This window comes from Balaenoptera musculus, chromosome 16, assembly GCF_009873245.2.
Source record: "Balaenoptera musculus isolate JJ_BM4_2016_0621 chromosome 16, mBalMus1.pri.v3, whole genome shotgun sequence".
Lineage (NCBI taxonomy): Eukaryota > Metazoa > Chordata > Mammalia > Artiodactyla > Balaenopteridae > Balaenoptera > Balaenoptera musculus.
Genome location: NC_045800.1, coordinates 50,976,508 through 50,994,388, shown reverse-complemented (window position 1 = coordinate 50,994,388; position 17,881 = coordinate 50,976,508). Strand labels below are relative to the sequence as shown.

Here is a 17,881-nt window from a genome sequence, read left to right as displayed (position 1 = left end):
TTGACTAATGTTCAAATTTGCTTTCCACACATTCTTTTGAATCCCCCATCCTCCTCCAAATTAACGTGTAATTTAATCAATCAATAAAAATAGAGTTTACACCCCAAAGCACACCTGCTTGCTAGTGTCCCCACAGTGGAGCCCAGAGACCTGTAGAAATTATCAGTGAGGCTCACATACTCACAAACCTTTCTCTGTATCCAATTACCCCTTCTCCAAATAAAACAGGCTTGTAACATGCAACACCAATATTCACTGGTGAAGGGGTAGACATATTAAGAAAACCACTGCATGAAGAAAGCAAACAAAAATATGTGCCCTTGAATGTTTATCTTGAATCCAGGAAAATATATTAAGAAAGTCAAATACAGAGAGAGAAACTGGAGGACAGAGCCTGTAAGGAATGAGGGAAGCAGGGGGTGGAGCCGGAGGACCGTCTTGGAGAAAAACGTGGTAGGAAGAGGCACAGACCTGAGCACATCTGATGGACTGAACTTCCTCCAGAGAAGTGGGGAGCAGCTCAGGAAGAGGGAAGATGGGGCCCCAGTGTAGATGCTGGATTCTGGAGACCATGTTGGAGCTACCAAATGCCTGCTCCTCTTCTTTTCCTATTTTAGTTTTTCCTAGCCATCACATATGATAAATGGAAAAGCAACTGGGAAAATATTTGTCTGTGGCTCTTTGAATAAAGCCTGGAAATCTAACTGTCATAAGAATAACAGGACTTGTTCCCAATGGGACCATGCTGTAATAGGAAACAGCAGTTTTGAATATGGCTAGCTCCAAAGGATAAGTCAATTTAGAGAACATCTTAGCCATTAACCAGAGGCCACACTGGGGTCTAAGGGTCAAAGCTTTACAAAAGGACCCACCTTTAGATCGCAGGCTTCAGGAATGTCCATGAGCTGACACCAAGGCCAGCCCAAGAGTGTCCCTGTCAGTATGCATACCTGAGCCCTACTGACTGACCTTATTGAATTAGACCCTGACCATAGGTTAAGGATCGTTGTCAGGGCCACATGCATGATGGTGTCCTTTGGTGGAAAGGGCTCTGGAGCCAGACAGTCATCACACAGAATCCCAAATGCACCATTCAACAGCTGTATGACCTTGAGCAAGTGATTTAACCTCTCAGGCCTCCCTTTTCCCATCTGCAAAATGAGGATGGTAATAACTGACATACAGGGTTGTTGATGAGGATAAGGATATTAACAAACACGAAATGCCCTGACAAGTGCTTGGCCTCCCCACAGACAAGGAAACCAAGAAAGAGGGAGGTCACTTCTGGAAGAGGACACACTTATCCCAGGGACAGTCACATGATTGGTGTGCCAACTCACAGTGCGGTGCGGTGCACTGACGACTGGGGTGGAACACAGCCATCCTCTTGGGTGCGGCTGTTCCAGTGTGGCTCCGACAGGTGTGCCCACACCTGATGCCTCCCAGTGGCACTAAGTAAGTCTTGGGTTCCAGCCGCCCAGGCAATGCCCTGGGGGCACCTCACATTGGTTAGCGTTAACCCCAGCCCTCGAAAGGGAATAAGAGGGACAGACAAGAGGGCCCTGGGAGTGGGTCAGGATGCAGGGGAGGAAAAAGGAAATAAGTTAGAAATGTAAAAATAGAGCACTTTTTGAAGACTGGCAATAGAGAAACACTGGCTATCCAATTTGGAGGAGTCCCCCCTAAAATAAAGCCAGCACTAGATATTTGCCTTAAGTGGTACATAGAATGCATCCTTTGCCCCAAATAAAAGAAACCTATAAAGACGATGGCAAAGCCCAGAGGATCAAACTTCCCAGGGACCATGGGGGACTCTGTCAGGCTCTGAAGAAAGGGGAGGTGGCTGCCATGTCCCTTCTCCTAATCAACAGCACAACCATCCGCAACCCGAGGGAAATGGGCAGTTACCTCGCATGTCTCCCACTGGCCCGTGTAGACGTGGCGCTAATAAGATATAAATTTATGGACAAACCATGAAAAGTGGGCCTTGCAAGCAGTTACTATCTGATACTACCTGAAAAATTATAAAACCAGCCACCCCAAGCTCTTTCAGCCATAGTAGCACTGAGCTGATGAAGAAACACACATCATAAAAGCATAAATTACCTGCACAATAAACCTTGCATCTTCTAGTATGTGGCCATTAGAAATCGATCAGTTAATTTAGGAGCAATGGAAGGCCACAGGGCTGATGAAAGCCCGTGCCAGGAAGCACTTTCTAGAGTCAGCTGTGTTAATAGCTGGCTAGGGTCACCAGGCTGCCCTGGTGGGTGCTTCCTGAATGGATGTGCGGGCAGAGGGCACGGCATCACAGGCCACTCCCGTGTAATGTTTGCAGCGTGGAGGTGGCCAGGACAAGTTACGGTGTCACTGGTGGAGAGCAGACCAGGCTGCAGTGAAACCTTGGTGTACCCATTCCTCCCAGGACCCAAACCAGTGGAATGGTCAGTCATGGGAGAGATTTCCCATTTACCCCCTTTAAATGGTTACACTGAACCATGCCCTGACCAGCTGCACGGGGGGGGGTGTGCACACACATCCACATACACACACACCTATACACACACACATATACTCATACACATACTGACATGCACACACACACTTATGCACACACATCCACACTCTCACAAATATATACAGTTACACACTCACACCTATGCACTCTTATACACACACCCTCACGCAGAATCACATAACACACATACCTTCAACCTCCTGCAGGAAATGCAGCCTCCATCCCCTCTGCATTCCTTTGCCCACCCCCTCTGCACCCCATTTTCTAACCCACCCTCATCTCTCCGGTCTCTGACCCCTGACTGGCGACCTCCCCTCACCCTGCACATCTAATGCCTGACACCACTTCTCATTGACTCTTGACTTCCTCCTGGACTCAGATCTCCACTCTTCCCCTGGTTTCCACCTGCTCCAGGTGAGTAGCTTGGCAAGCTCTGTCTACCTCTCTCACCTGTTGTCTTGCACAGTGGAGCCCTGGAATCTATTCCAGCACCCCAAGTCAGAGTTGAGCCTGAAAGGATCACTCTGCACTTTCCCAAGGGGCGGGGGCTCAGTGCAGGCCACGCCCCTCACCATTCTGGGGCTCTTACCTCATTCACAAAGACCCAGTGGCTGTCCTTGGAAGCCAGGTTGGTCTCCACGGCCTGCAGAGAGAGAGAGAGAGAAAAAAAAACATGACCAGAAGCAAGCCAGAAGCTGGCAGATGCACAGGATGACTGCCGAGATGGAGTCTGATAAACATTGTTTCTGGAAAATTTCTTCTGCACCAAACACGCCATCCCCCTGGGGCCAGCTCTGGCTGCCTTAGCTACAAGACGCATCATTTGAACACGGACATCTGATTTCCTGCTGTTCTTCAGAGCTCTCACGCGCCAGTGCAGTTCCAGGAGGCGTCACAGGGCCATGGGCGGGGACATCCCTCCCCTCTCTCCTCTTGGAGAATGCCTGCAAACACCTTTCTGGAGGGGCGCTCAGGGGGGAATGTCTCATCACTGCCTGAGGCTAGAGAATCAGGAATCTGGAACAAGGGATTTACAGCAGCAGCTTGTCCAGCCTAGCTAAACAACACCCAGAAAGATGGCAGCTCACAGCTGGGGCTCTGAGCTGTCTTCAGTTCTAAAGAAGCCATCAAGGACCCTAGAACTGGCTCTTTTTTGCTCCGGGGCAGTGACCCCCATCCCCATCATTCTCTCTTAGAGCATTTTGTTCTATTTCTTTATAGCACTTGCCATGTCTGTACTTGAATAATTATCAGCTTATTTATTTTTTATTGTCTATCTCCTTCACCAAGCTGGGGGTCTCCACGAGGTCAGGGGCCACATCTGTGGCTGTCACATTTGTGTCTCAAAACCTTACACTATAACCAGCACATAGTAGGTGTTCAATATATAAATGAATACTGTTGTTGAAGATGTGAATGAAGTATAGGAGGGCGAAGCAGATAGGACCCAGTTACTTATTTTGTTTCTCATATGTTTTCATGAGTGCGCTTTCCCTTTTTTAATTGGTAATCCAACAGACTGAAAAAGAGGAGGAACTGAGAGTTTTCAAGCCTGTCCTGTAAGAATACTCACAGTTAGCACGAGCCAAATACTGCTGAGTGCCAGGCACTGTTCCAGGCCATCTACGAACCTGGGAGAGAGCTCAGATTGTAGTCCTCTTTTATTTTTACTTTTTTTGGTATTTTTTAATGTAATTTTTGTCACTTTTTTATTTGGAAAAATACAGAAAAATTAAAATGTTCAAAATTATCCCATAAACCTGCCCCATTTTTTTAATGCACTACAGTAGTGAAAACATCCCACGTATCCCTCCAAATTCATCCCCCAGAGAGTGTTCCAAATGGCCCCTTCCAGAAGTTTTCAGTCACTTCTGCATGTATGTATCTACATACACTTGTCAGACAGATGTTTTTATTAAAATGGGATCATGAAATACACATCAGGTTACAATTGTCATTTTTGACTTAGTGTATCAAAAATATCTTTCCTCTTCAGTACACAGAGATCTGATTCGTTCTTCTTAACAGATGAGTCACAAAGTGGTAAGGAGCCTCCCTGCTCCAGTAACCCAGGGGGCTGGGGGTCTGTGCTACCCCTTGGGGGGTTGACTACTGGGCCACCCTGCATGATAGGGGGCACTCCAGACTGGAAGCGGTCACAGAATGGGACAGTGAAAACTGATGGCCAGTTACAGTCACCAGGGACAGTGCAGGTGTGCAAGAGAGGCTGGAATTGCTCTTTGCAGCCTCTGAGAGTTGATTTAGGACCAAAGGCTCCTGTACTCAGGGGAGCAGATATCAACTCAATATAGAAGAGAAGTTCCTGACTTTCCAAGGAGTTCAAGATGGAATGGGTTGCCGCGGGAGCATCAAGATCTCATTGTGGAAATGCCTGCATGGAAGGCAGATAGCAGGGCCATATATGGTATGCAAGTATCAACACGGAGGTTGACCACAGGTGAGGGGTAACACGCCATCATGCACTGGCATTCTGCAGCCGTGAGTCTCAAGTCTGGCTGCATGTAAGAACCTCCTAGGGAGCTTTTAAGAATGCCGATCCTGGGCCGCACTCCTTGGATTCCTAACTCACTGGGAATAGTCATGTGCCTGACATGCTGTGTTGTTTCAGAGCTCTGAACCCTGACTCTCAGCCTCTGGAGCTGAGAGCTCTACTCCAGAATGTACAGTTCTGTGAATCTGAAGGTATAGGTGCACCTGTACAGGTGAGAGGTCCTCCAGTGTCCCTGCAGGAGCCAGCAGTGCAGAGGACCTGACTCAGTTGCCAGGACATCCCAGGAAGCAGGTGGGAGCCCTGGCTACATTAAGGCATCTTCCCGCCTGGTCTCATCCTCATGCGTGGAAGATAGTGATGGAAAGAATTGATCAGAAAACCCCACAGGACAACTGGCCAACTTTCCTGTCCTACTTTCCCTCACCAATTAGCTAATTTGTTAAGCCTCTTTTCCCCACACGGAGATAAACAGCACTTGGCTACAGCCTTTTCCAGAGGGTGCAACTCCCACAGAAGCTGAGATAGATGGTGAGGAGAAGCGACTGCAGATTTAGCAAGAACACCCCTCCCCCCGATGGCTGGAGAGCTGCCAGCTCCGTGGGCAGAGCCCTAAATGTTCCCAGCCCAGTGGACGTGTCCCCTTCTAAGTGCCGTCCTTTCCTTGTTCCTCCCCTGCCATGGCTGAGGCAGGTGGAGACCCCCAAGACCTCCCTTTCACCTCAGAGCCAGCAAGGTAAGGAGGGGACAGGCAAGCACAGGACGGTCGAATCCCAGGTCTGCCTCTGCTTAGCTGAGTGCTCCTGGGCGAGCTATTCCACCTCTCTGAGCGGCAGTCCCATGCATACAGGGTGTTCGGAGGCCAGCAGTACTATTGACACTCTGCCCTGGTCCCCCTCAAATCCCATTAGGAATTCGGAGCCCAGTGGCTCCCCGTATGCGTTCACTGCCAATGGCAGGCACTGCGGCCAGCTGTCCGAACCTTCCTTGGCACTCGGGAAAATGTACACCCTCGCCAAGGACTGAGGGTGCCACGTATCCAAACCCCAGCTGCCCCGTTCCCCGACGGGGACTGCCCAGAGTGTGAGCTCAGCTGTTTCCGGATTCCTTCTGCGGGGCCAGCCCACACGACCTCGCTCGTGCACCCTCGCTGGTTGCTTTCACTTCCCTGTTCCACGTTCCCACTCCCCAGCCAGGTTTGTTTTTTTTTTTTAATTCCCCTGGGAACACTTCTTACTAAATCACTGTCACACACACTCTTGCCCCAAAGTCTGCTTCGGGGGACCCAACCTGAGACAAACACCTCCTATCTTAAAGTTACTGTGAGAATTAAATGAAATTACGGGTGAAGCTTCCAGCCCAGAAAGAAGCTCACTATGGACCATCAGTGAACACGAAGGCCCTCCCTACTCCTTCCACTCACATCTCCTGGCTGGTTGTCCTTCGATGGTCTCTTTTGAATGTGTAGAAGTGGGTAATCTCTCATGTGTTCCTTCTTTCAGTCAACAGACGGCACCAGACACACACAGCAGCTGCCCTAACTCTCCTGCATAGGGGTGTGAGCCAGGAGTCCCGTCCATGCCGCTGTGGAGCCAACAGACCAATAACAAACACGCAGATATGGTCAGCACTGCCTCCTCTATGAGTCCACAGACCCTCCACGGCAGCACAGTGGGGCCTCCCCTCATCCCAGCCACGCTGCGGGTTTACCACTGCAAAACACCGCTGGCGTCTGCAGAGGAGCGCTGGACCAACTAGACCAATAAGGGCAGGCCCTTCATTCCACGGGTAGGCAGGGAGTGGAGCTGGCGTTCTGCTCCGGCTGGGCTCCTGGTCACTTGCCCACCGCAGGTAGGGAGGCTGGTTTCCTGCAACCGACCGGGCTTCTCTCCTGGAACGGGGCACCATGGCTGTGAAACTCCCCACTAAATAATGCAGTGGCAGGTGGTAGAGTCCTGAGCAACTTCAGGAGCTCCGCACAGACCCTGGAAACTAGGTCTCAGTGAACCCAAGGGATGCCCGCAGTGGCGCAATGCCTCGGCACAGCACAGGCAGCCCTGCTTAGGTCATTGCTGTGAGTCCCTGAAAGGCTATGCCAGACCATCAGAACCCAAAGGCCTGACTCCTGGGGTCCCTCAATAGAGTGGCAAGTGGAGAACTTTAGAAGAAGGACTGAGGAGGTGGGAACTTCTAAAGAGTCATGCTGACTCCTGTTTTAGCCCCTTTTGAATAGAAGAGAAGACCCAAAATGCTTCAGGTGGCATGTAACCCAGGCTAAGAGCTGGGATGGTGGACACAGACAGCCAGTGGGAAGGGACATCACTTGCAGAGGCAGAACTGGACATCTGCCCTTGTTCTGACACCCACATACCACCCTTCTGAGAGATAAGTGCACTGTCATAGGTAGACCCCTGTTAAAGGAAGCGGAAGGCAGCTGTTCTTCCCACACCCACACCTGGAGGAGGGAATGTGTCCCCTCGTCCGTGAGCAGCAGCCCCTGTCCGAACCTCAGGGTGCCTTTTCCTACGGCCAGTCGCATCTATGGAGCCAGAGTATAAGTGATGCAGGACACACCATCCCTGCAGGCTCGCCAGGCGCCAGGGGACATTTAGATGCTGTCCTGAACACCCAGCCACCTTGATCCCACAGTTTCCATAGGGAAGTAGAGGCAGATCAAACCCCAGCTCCTGGCTCCCAAAATGACAGCAACCCCTAGCACTGCCAGGAATGGGATGTGTGGGGCAGCTCGCCTGGAAGGGGCTGGGACCACGTGGAAGTGAGGATCAGTGCTAATATGCAAACATCTGGACGGAAGCAGAGAAGACAGGAGTTCTGAGGGATCAGAGAAAGCATCTCCAGCCTGTTCCCTTTCCTCTGTGTTCACAGTCTTTCATGCAGAACCAAGTTGCAGCCATTTCCAAGGGCAACGAGAGCCTGCTTTTATCAAGCACCAGCCAGATACTTCAATACAACCCGTCCACTTGACAAGCCACAGGTCTCGCTTGGTTCACAACACCCTAAGGAGCCAGGTAGGGTCTCATCCCCATTTCACAGCCGAGGAACTAAGATCTAGATCTAGACTCGGATCTTGCACAAGCCCCTCTGTTAGTAGAGACTGGATTTGAACTCAGGTCCATCTGTCCCCAAAGCCTATGTTCTTTTCCCTTGATAATGCAGCTCCCTAAAAGGCCTGGACAACTGTCAGAGCAAATGTACGAGCCTTTGAGCCTGGCCCTCTGACTATGGGAACAAAATGATCTTTTTTTTCATATCTAAGAAAATGGCCTTACTAGCTGCGGTGCCTTCCTTCCCAGGTTAACTTATCCTCCTAAGTATGAGACCATTGTACCACTTGCCGTTGTCAAGTCTGAGGCTGTTTCACTTTATCTTGGCCTCAAGGAATAGTAAATGGAGTGGAAAAAACCTCCACATGAAAGCCTTCCAGCAACATCGCTGAGGATTTATTTTACAAAGTGCAAATGCCACTGACTATTCATGTACATGTTAATTGTTGGCCACTTATCCAGCATCCCCCACCCCCCAACACTGGGAGCCTGAGATAATGAAAGCTTGTCAACGACTAGCATCTCTTTAAAACCACAACTCTAACATTTCAGAACATTCTCCCCATGGAGCCCGGGGCCTGGCATTTTCCCAAGGACAGATATTGAGCTAACTTTAAAGACCCACTGCTGCCTTTGCAACAACATGCTATTTAGGAACAATTCTCTCTGTGCAATGTCACCCCTCTGAAGCACGAGGGAGTGCGATGCCCCCCATTTGCAAGGAAGGGGAGTAGCTGATGGCGAGACTACGGACAATTTCAGGAGCCCATTTATAAGGAAATCAGCAAGGCAGCCACCATGAGGCCCGAGTTTCAAAAGATACGCCCAGAACCACCATGAGGAACCCCGTAAAGGGCAGTTATCACTAGGTCAGGCCACACCATGGTTCCCAAGGGCTGTCTTCTTGGGAAAAGGGCCTGAACTTCTGGCTCAGATACTCCAGCCTTTTCTCTAGAACCTCTTGGAGCCTTCTTTTCACCAGAAAACTGCCTTAAGGATCTCCCCCAGTCTCCCACGGCTCCTACTTCTGGCTCCATCCTTACTCCTAGAGCTGAGTGGGGAATCTTGGGCCCTATGTGGGTCTCTTTTCCAGTTTCCTCTCCCAGACCCTTCCCAATAGATGGAACCTCCTGACCGAGTGTGAGGTTTCTGTTCCCACCTCACCCATCGTTCTGCTACAGCTTCCTTGAAGCCCAGGGCCCTCACCCTTGGTGGGAGCAGGAAATTCAGCCACCTGAGCACATGTGGGTATGTCGGGGGACAGAAGGGGAGTTGGCTGGAGGATGGTGGAGACAAGGAAATCACCCCAGCTACACAAGGCCATCTGGGGAAGGTGTGGCAGAATTAATCTTGCATAGCTTCCAAACATAACTCTGGGACAGTAAGAGGGTGTTTTTGCTGAGGGAGAGCTGAGCCTGTGGCCTGGGAGTTCAGGGAACGCTCTGGCTGGGAGAGGCTGGATGGAGGTGAGGGTTGCTTGCAGGCTGGGTCCAATCACTGACACTCACTGAAAAACTCTGCCACCTGACCCGGAGCTAAGCCCTCTGCACATGAAACCTCCCTGAGTCTCACAACAGCCCACTGACAGAGGTTCTGAGCCTACAGATGGGGAAACTTGCCCCAAGTCTCCCAGCAAGTCAGTGCAACCGAGGCAGCATAATCAAGCCTTTCAGATGCCAGATCCCACGCACTTTTGAGTGTATCATGCCGACTCAGGGACCAAACAAAGACAAACTCATTCTTGGCACTTTTTGTAGATGTTTCATGAAAAACCAAGAGTTGAGCGTGAAGACGATGCAGACAGTGGTGAGGCTTGGCGTGTGGAGCCACAGGGACTTCTGTGAAGTCAGGTCCTGGATTCTGGAGTTTCCTGCCACCACCCCTCCCCAGAACCCCTGGGTCAGGTGGTCCCCTGGTTGCCAAAGGGTTTCTGTATATGGAGAGCAGCTTCCAGTCCATCACCAAGAGGTGAGCTCCTCGAGGGCCGAGGTCTGGTGCAGTTACCATGCAACCCTGGCAGACAGTGAACTTCAGAAGATGTCTACGGAAGAAATGAATGGTGGGTTCACACGCCTGCATATTTCCCTGGTGCTCAGTATGAGGAAGGTCAGGGGCATAAATAGGAAGCCCAGTACAGTGCAAAGGGATACTGACATACAGGCAGCCATCACTCTGCACAGTAGGTACTGAACTAATGGAAACCCACGCATGAGGGGCCTGTGTCCTCGCTTCCCACGGCATTGATACGCAATTAATTTCCAGTTAACACAGTGTTGTGCGAAGTAAGTCCTGCCTGTATTTGAAAGTAGCATTCTTTTTCAACACATCTGTGAGAACCTGAGAATGAAGTGAAGTGAATGTGAAAGGTGGATAAATGCAAAATATCATGACCTTTAGATGCTGATGCCAACATGATCAAATTTTAGAGCTTTTTTGTGGGAATGTAATCGTTTCTTCATTTGTGCTGAGTTCTTTTTTTTTTTGGCTGTGTGGGTCTTCATTGTTGCTCACGGGCTTTCTCTAGTTGTGGCGAGCGGGGGCTACTCTTCGTTGCAGTGCGCGGGCCCCTCACTGCGGTGTCTTCTCTTGTTGCGGAGCACGGGCTCTAGGTGTGCAGGCTTCAGTAGTTGTGGCACGCGGGCTCAGTAGTTGTGGCACACGGGCTTAGTTGCTCCGTGACATGTGGGATCTTCCCAGACCAGGGCTCAAACCCGTGTCCCCTGCATTGGCAGGCGGATTCTTAACCACTGCGCCACCAGGGAAGCCCTGTGCTGAGTTCTGAACCTCCTGATGAAAGTTCCCATCTATCCTGCTTAGCAACACAATAAGTTCTGGACTAGTTTGGTCCATTGATGGCATTTAAAAAGATATTACCATCACACCTGAGACAGAGTGTTGTTCATGAGATTTGTTTCTTACACTTGCTTTGATCTCAGAAAAACTATTATGTTGCTATTGGGAAAAAAAAAAAGCATAATTGACTAAGTACATGTAAAAATCTGATAGATCTAAACAATTTCTAGTCAATCATGAGACCTCCCTGCCCTCAGTCCCCACTGTTTACCAAGTTTGAGACAAACAGCTCTTCCAAACCACCTTCCCACTTCGTACAGAGGACAGAAGGGCCAGCTCACGGCCTCTGGGGGATGAAGATTCATTACAGATCATTTGTGGATCCTTCAGATGAAACAGAGACAGTTTCCAGGGCTGTACAGGCAGTGCAATTGACTGTAATAAAAAGTGAGAATATGCTACATGTGGACAATTTATGACGAAGTGTTAATATCAGCAGAAAAATGAAATGGAGTCCGCTCGCAGGCACGATCTGTTTTATAAGATCAACTTGGAGAAGTGAAGCCAGGCAGTGCCGATGAGTAGAAACTGATGGATACTTGGATTTTAATCAATGGTCCATAATTTCCCTGCCACCTGGAAGGCAGAGAAGCCAAATAAGGCCCTCTGTGTTCTCACTCTCACAGACACCCAAGCTGTTCTGATGGGAGGGAATGGGAGCCAGCTTTTCTGTCAATCTCATCTGATGGAAGAGAAAGGTATACCCGGCCCTTGGCCACACGGAGGCTACCACACAATCATTTGGGGAGACTGGGGTGTACAACAGAACAAATGGCTTCTGAGCTTATTTACACCCGCTCTGGTTCGGTGAGAGCAGCCGCCAGTCTCTGCAGTGGGCTGTGAACAGTGTCACCACATGGTCCCCGAGGGGGCAGGGGACGCTGCTCTCGGGTGGCAGGTGGCTGCGTTGAACCATTTCTCATACACTCTGCTGTCCAGCTCCAGCTGCAAGCGATTTTCAGATATAAGCAAAGAAAAGTCTAAAACTGATTTAAAATGTTTTTTTCTCCCTCCCACGGGTATTTGCACGTTCATACTGGAGCTTGAGCCGGCGCTGTGAGCATCCAAAGACTGGCTCTGGGGACCCACAGCATCAGATGCTGCTGAAGGAGGGGGTAGGGACCGTTTGGGGCAGAAAAGTCCCTCCTAGTGCCACTGGGTCACATAATACCGCAGAGGCCTGCCCCCCACGTGTGGCTGTCAGCCTCTGAGACCAAGACCCACAGCGGGACGTCCACTGGAAGAACAACTGCACTGTCTCTGCTGCTCAATTAAAGCATCATCGTTCAAGGTTAATACCGCGACCCCTTCAAATTGTGCCAGGCAAGCCATTTCTGCACACGCATCTAATTCCTTTTCCCAACCTAAATTGTTTTTAAAAGATGGAAGCGTTTGAATTCTTTTTAAGTCAATAACGTTGAAAGTAGCAATTCTTTACCAAGCTGATAAGAGCTGCTGGGTGTAATTTGTATTCTTTTTTATGAGCCTGACTTTTGGGAGAATGAAATAGGAAGAAAAATCTCTTTTCAGTTCTGGAGACAAGAACCGCTTCTTTCTCTGGGTGCTGGGGAGGAGTTCCCTGGCTCAGGAATTGTCAGGAAACAAGTCGCTGATCTGTGACACAGGAAAGCCAGGGAGACACCCTGTGCTGGGGTGGGGACAAGGGGCTGGGGAGCTGGGGTATAAATAGCTGCTCATCTTGGGGCTCACTTGGACCCTGGATCCCCTGAAAATGATTCAGAGTCCATGGGTGGGGCTCCGAGGTCTTGGGGAGTAAGGAAGAGAGGATGTGGCAAACTCAGTGAAAAGAAAAGAGGGAGGAGGAATCCACAATATAAATTCTCACCAAATACAAAGCCTCTGTACAGTTGGGGCCCAGACCTGGGCATGGCCAGGAGCTTAGTTTTTAAGCAAAGTCCTCTGAGCCCAACAGTAAAGCCATGTCACTCTGCATTGTGCTGAAGAGTAGATGTAGAAGCCAAATACTCGTGTGCTTCATCCTCGGGGGTGTGGCCCACCTGCCCCACCCTCCACCTCTACTGCCTGCACAAAGGACCTGGAAAGGCCCTACCCATCATTTGGTGGCATCATTTGGAGAAAAAAACCTCTCTGAACACAAGGCTTCCAAGCTCAGTACCTGGAGTGGAAAAAACAATGAATTTACCACCAATCACGTCCTGCAACCTGCCTTGATCTGAGGCACCCCACTGGTTTCATCTACTGATCTTGGTATTAGGCATGACTTTGGCCCCCAGGGCAATATTAACCTTTAAACTCTCCAAACATTCCTATTCCTGTGGGTGTGTGCATACACAAATATATACACATACACACATAAATAATTGTACTTCATTCACTTTGTGGGGGAAAATGGGGCACAAATAAAAAGAATATTAATGAATCAACAAACAAAAATGCCCAGCACAGGCATTATTGTAGCTCTCAAAAATTCCTGCCTCAAATCCACACTCGTCTTTCCATGATTTTTCATATGGCCTCCAAGGTGCTCATTCTAAAATGTAAACCTCAATCTACATTGCCGCTAATTCTTGCAACAATCATGGAAGGTGATCATTTATGATCCCCTATTAATAGAAAAAGAAAATGAAGCTTACAAACTAGTATATAACTACATGGTCAGCTCTTTGGAGTCACAGACAGGAATAGCATCATCTGTGCCCAGGTGGGAGAGCCCAAGGGTACAGCTCAAATCATGATGGCACGAGACAGCCTGTCCCCATGTCTGGACTAGCCATCTGTCCCACCAGACTCCAAGGATAGGGAAGCTCATGAGGGGCTCAGCCCCTCCCCTGGTGGTCATTCAGTGTGGTTGTGATGCATCTTGACTCTGTCCTCCCTGGTACCAGTTGGCCATGGCCCAGGGAAGGGCCAAGTGCTGGCTAGTGTCTGGCTGGCAGTACAGGGCCCAGGGGAAGGGCCATCAGCACAAAGCAAGAGGCTTCAGGCTAGAAAGGGACCCACTCCATAGGCCTCCTGAGGAAAGAGCAAGACATGATGGAGGCCCCAGGGAGGATAGCAGGAGTCTCTGACTTGTCCACTTCATGGATTAATGAGATGGAAAAGTCAAAGAAGCAGGCGTCACCCTCAGGAAAATCCATGAGCAGGTGGGAGGGAGACAACAGCAGAACGCACCCACCCATTTAGCAAGCATGTCCTGGGCTCCTACTAGGTGCCGGGTGCTATGAAGGATGCTGAACATGGAGCTGAGGCAGTCTTGGGCCCCATCCTTGAATAAATCCAGCTGACTGGGAGAGACAAAGCCACAAAGAGAGAGAATTCCACTAGACCAAGGGAGAAAGTGCAGTGATAGAGAGGCTTTCAGTGAATCAGGAACCAGATACCAACTCTTGCCTGGCAAGTAGAAGCCCCCTGCTGGGGGTGGGTAGTGGTGGGATGGGAGGGTCTTCCAGTCTAAGGGGACAGCATGTATAAGCCTGGAGGTGAAAAGGGGCATTCGGTTAAGAATGGTGGTTGAGTCACATCTTCACATCTTATGAATAAGGATTTGGTTCTCAGGTTATTAGATGAGGCAAAAATCAATTATAATCAAAATTAGCCATGGAGATTTCTTAGCTCATAGATATAGTACAGAAAATATAATTTGTGTAAAGAACCCTGTAGCCAATCCTCTAACCTTTATTAATCAATGTTTTTCCATGGTGGTCCTCCATTAAAGCTTCATTTTCTTCCCTGAGTGTACTGACTAACTCATCACCCACCTGCCCAGCCCTGGAATGCCATGCACCCTACCCTGCCCTGTCACACCACTGCACTATCCAAATGGCCAGACCAGAACCTCTTCTTGCCTTGTAAGTTAGGATGGTATATGTATGGTCAGATCTGCATTCCAGAGAGGTCAGACTGGCCATGTGGAGAAGCCCTTGAGACCACACACCCATTCTTTCCAGCAGGTTCTTTCTCACTATGTCAAGCTTCACTGTGCCCAGGGCCTGTTGGTGAGGCAGTCATGGCATTGTCTGGTCCAAGTACCTATCAGCTGGAGTTAAATGTGCGTGTGAACCATCCTCACTGTTGGTCATGCTGTGGCTTAAAATCAGGGGTGTAAGGGTCAGTAGCATGAAGCATGAGTTATGGACTGAAATACTGCCAGGTCCCAGTCAGCAGGGCCTTACGCTATGCAGTGGAGCCTGGCTTTTACCTTGTGAATTGGGAGCTTCCAGATTGTGTTCTATGGAATGGAAAAGGCTTAGGAGGTGCTAAAAGTTCTCCTGTAAAAAAAAAGTCTATGCTGAGAAAGTTTGAGATATACTGTATTTATATCCCTACCTTGAAGAATCACAAAAGGACACTAACAGAAATGTCCTCGGAATGTTATGGGCTGAATTGTGGCCCTCCATATTCATATGTGGAAGCCCCAATCCCCAGGACCTCAGAATGTAATTGTATTTAGAGGCAAGGTCTTTAAAGAGTTAAGTTAAAATGAGGCCATTAAGATGAGCCTAATCCCATTTGACTGGTGTCCTTTTAACAAGAATAAGAAACATGAGGGATGCAAGCTCACAGAGAAAAGGCCATGTGAGGACAAAGAAAGAAGGCAACCATCTACAATCCAGGAAGGGAGGCCTCAGGAGAAACCAACCCTGCTGACACCTTAATCTTGGGACTTCAAGCCTCCAGAACTGTGAGACAATATTACAAAAACACTGTTCCCTACTAAGCCAAGTAGTAGACTGTGATTACAGTATTTTCTTGGTTATACAACTTCTGCTTTTCTTGCATTAGCAATTACTTTTATTTGTATTTATACAAGTTCTATAATATATTTGTCCAAATGCTCAGCCATACAAAAGCAGCTCTCAGTTCCCTTTCACCCCAGAGATAGCCTCTCAGAGCCCTCTCTCCCCTGCTCCTGTATGGACCCCTGCTCTCCAGCTGGATGACCAGGGACTGCCCTGAGACTTTCCTATCTGTTCTGCTGGCTGGATTCTCTATACTTGTTATTACTTACTTCTATCTTTTTGGGTTTTATTTTCTTTTTCTGAAGCTCATCCTACAGCCTCTTCCTAAGAAAAGGTGCATGGGCTGTAAATTTTTGAGTCTATGCATGTACAGAAATTTCTTTAAAAAATTTTTCTATCACATTGATTGTTTCACTTAGACATAATAGGGTAGTACTAACTCATCCACAAAAACAGTGTTTCTCCAGTATCTTCTTGCATCCATTGTTACTCCTAAGCATCCCGATGTCATTCTGATTCCTGTTCCCTTTATGCCACCTGCCCATCTTCCTCCTCCCCTCCTCCTCCTTCTTTTCTTCTTTCTCCCTCTCACTCTCTCTCTCTCTCTCTCTGCATCCCTTCTTCTCTCTCCCTGGTGCTCTGAAACTTGCCATTGAAGTACCTTGATGTGGGTGTTCTTTTCCTTTATTTTGGCTAAGAGAGAAATGGTAGATAGGACTTTTTAGTCTGAAGACACATTCCTTTTGTTCCAAAACATTTTCTTGTTTATTTCTTTGATATTTGCCTTGTCTCCATTTTTATCTGTTCTTTCTCTAGGATTTCTGTTAGAAGAATATTGAACTTTCTAGACTAAATCATTCATTTTTGTCAAGTTTACTCTCCAATTTTATACCTCTTTACTTTTGATCTTACTTTCCTCAACTCTAATACTTCTATTGGATTTTTAAAAATTCAGTTAATTTACTTTTTTGCCTTCAGTTGCTATTTTGTGCTCTCTGTTCTTCTACATAGTATCCTGTTCATGTCTTAAGCAAAAAATATTTTTAATCCCTTTAAATCAGTGATATGGTTTTTGATGTTTTCTTCTGTTCCCTAAACTAAGTCTGGCCCTGGATTCCTTTTTCATATTTGTTTTGTACTCTCTCTTTCATATAAGAGACATTCCTCAAATGCATAATAATCCCTGGTTGTTCTTTCATGTTTAAAGTGGGGCATTTGCAGCATCATGGATGCAACTAAAGATTATCATACTAAATGAAGTAAGTAAGAAAGAGAAAGACAAATACCATATGATATCACTTACATGTGGAATCTAAAATATGACACAAATGAACCTATCTATGAAACAGAAACAGAACCACGGGCATAGAGAACAGACCGGTGGTTGCCAAGGGGGAGGGGGTTGGGGGAGGGATGGAGTGGGAGGTTGGGGTTAGCAGATGTAAGCTTTTATATAAAGAATGGATAAACAACAAGGTTCTACTGTATAGCACAGAGAACTATATTCAATATCTTTGATAAACCATAATGGAAAAGAATATTAAAAAAGAATGTATATATATGTATAACTGAATTACTATGCTGTACAGCAGAAATTAACACAACATTGTAAATCAACTATACTTCAATAAAAAAAATAAAGTGGGGCATTCAAAAGCTCACTAAAGGGCATGAATGTGGCTTGTGGATGGATGGATTGGTGGGCTTCCCTGCTTTTGCATTGGAAGACACCTCTCTCCTCCACAATTTCAGCTCCTGGAGGTCTTTTCTCCAGTTCAGGTTCTCCAGAAAAGATTCTTCCAATAACCTGCCTGAAGGGTATCTTCCAGCTGCTGGCATTCTGAAAGCAGGAAAAGGAAGTAAAGGTCCTACTATTCTCCATGCAAATCTCTGCTTAATTTCTGCTGGTTTCTGCCACCTGCCTCATCCTACTTTCTGGGGTCTCTGGGTTCTAAGGCTCTCAAGCAGGTAGAACCAACTCACTTCCCATGAGCATCTTTATCATCAGGCACTGAGGTTGTAACATCCTTACCTCAGCTGGATCAGTCACCCTTCCTCCACCTACTCTCTACTTTGCAAAAACTAGCCCCAAGATCTCACCAACTGTTGTCTCCTCCCATGTAGTCTTTGACCTTGCGGGTTTTTAACATTTAACTTTACTGTCATTTTAAAATAGTTTGAGGGAAAGAGGGATTAAACATGGGCAACAAATCAG

The 17,881-nt window shown here is 48.1% G+C and overlaps 1 protein-coding gene across 3 annotated transcripts in view; it reads right to left on the bottom strand.

The window, feature by feature from the left end:
* The window catches only part of GRID1 (glutamate ionotropic receptor delta type subunit 1), a 668,729-nt gene that overhangs the window by 253,718 nt on the left and 397,130 nt on the right, over positions 1-17,881 (bottom strand). For all 3 annotated transcript variants that reach the window (XM_036829602.1, XM_036829603.1, XM_036829604.1), the window contains exon 5: positions 3,108-3,161. In XM_036829602.1, the coding sequence (XP_036685497.1) occupies positions 3,108-3,161 (54 nt within the window). The remainder of the gene's footprint in view (positions 1-3,107; positions 3,162-17,881) is intronic.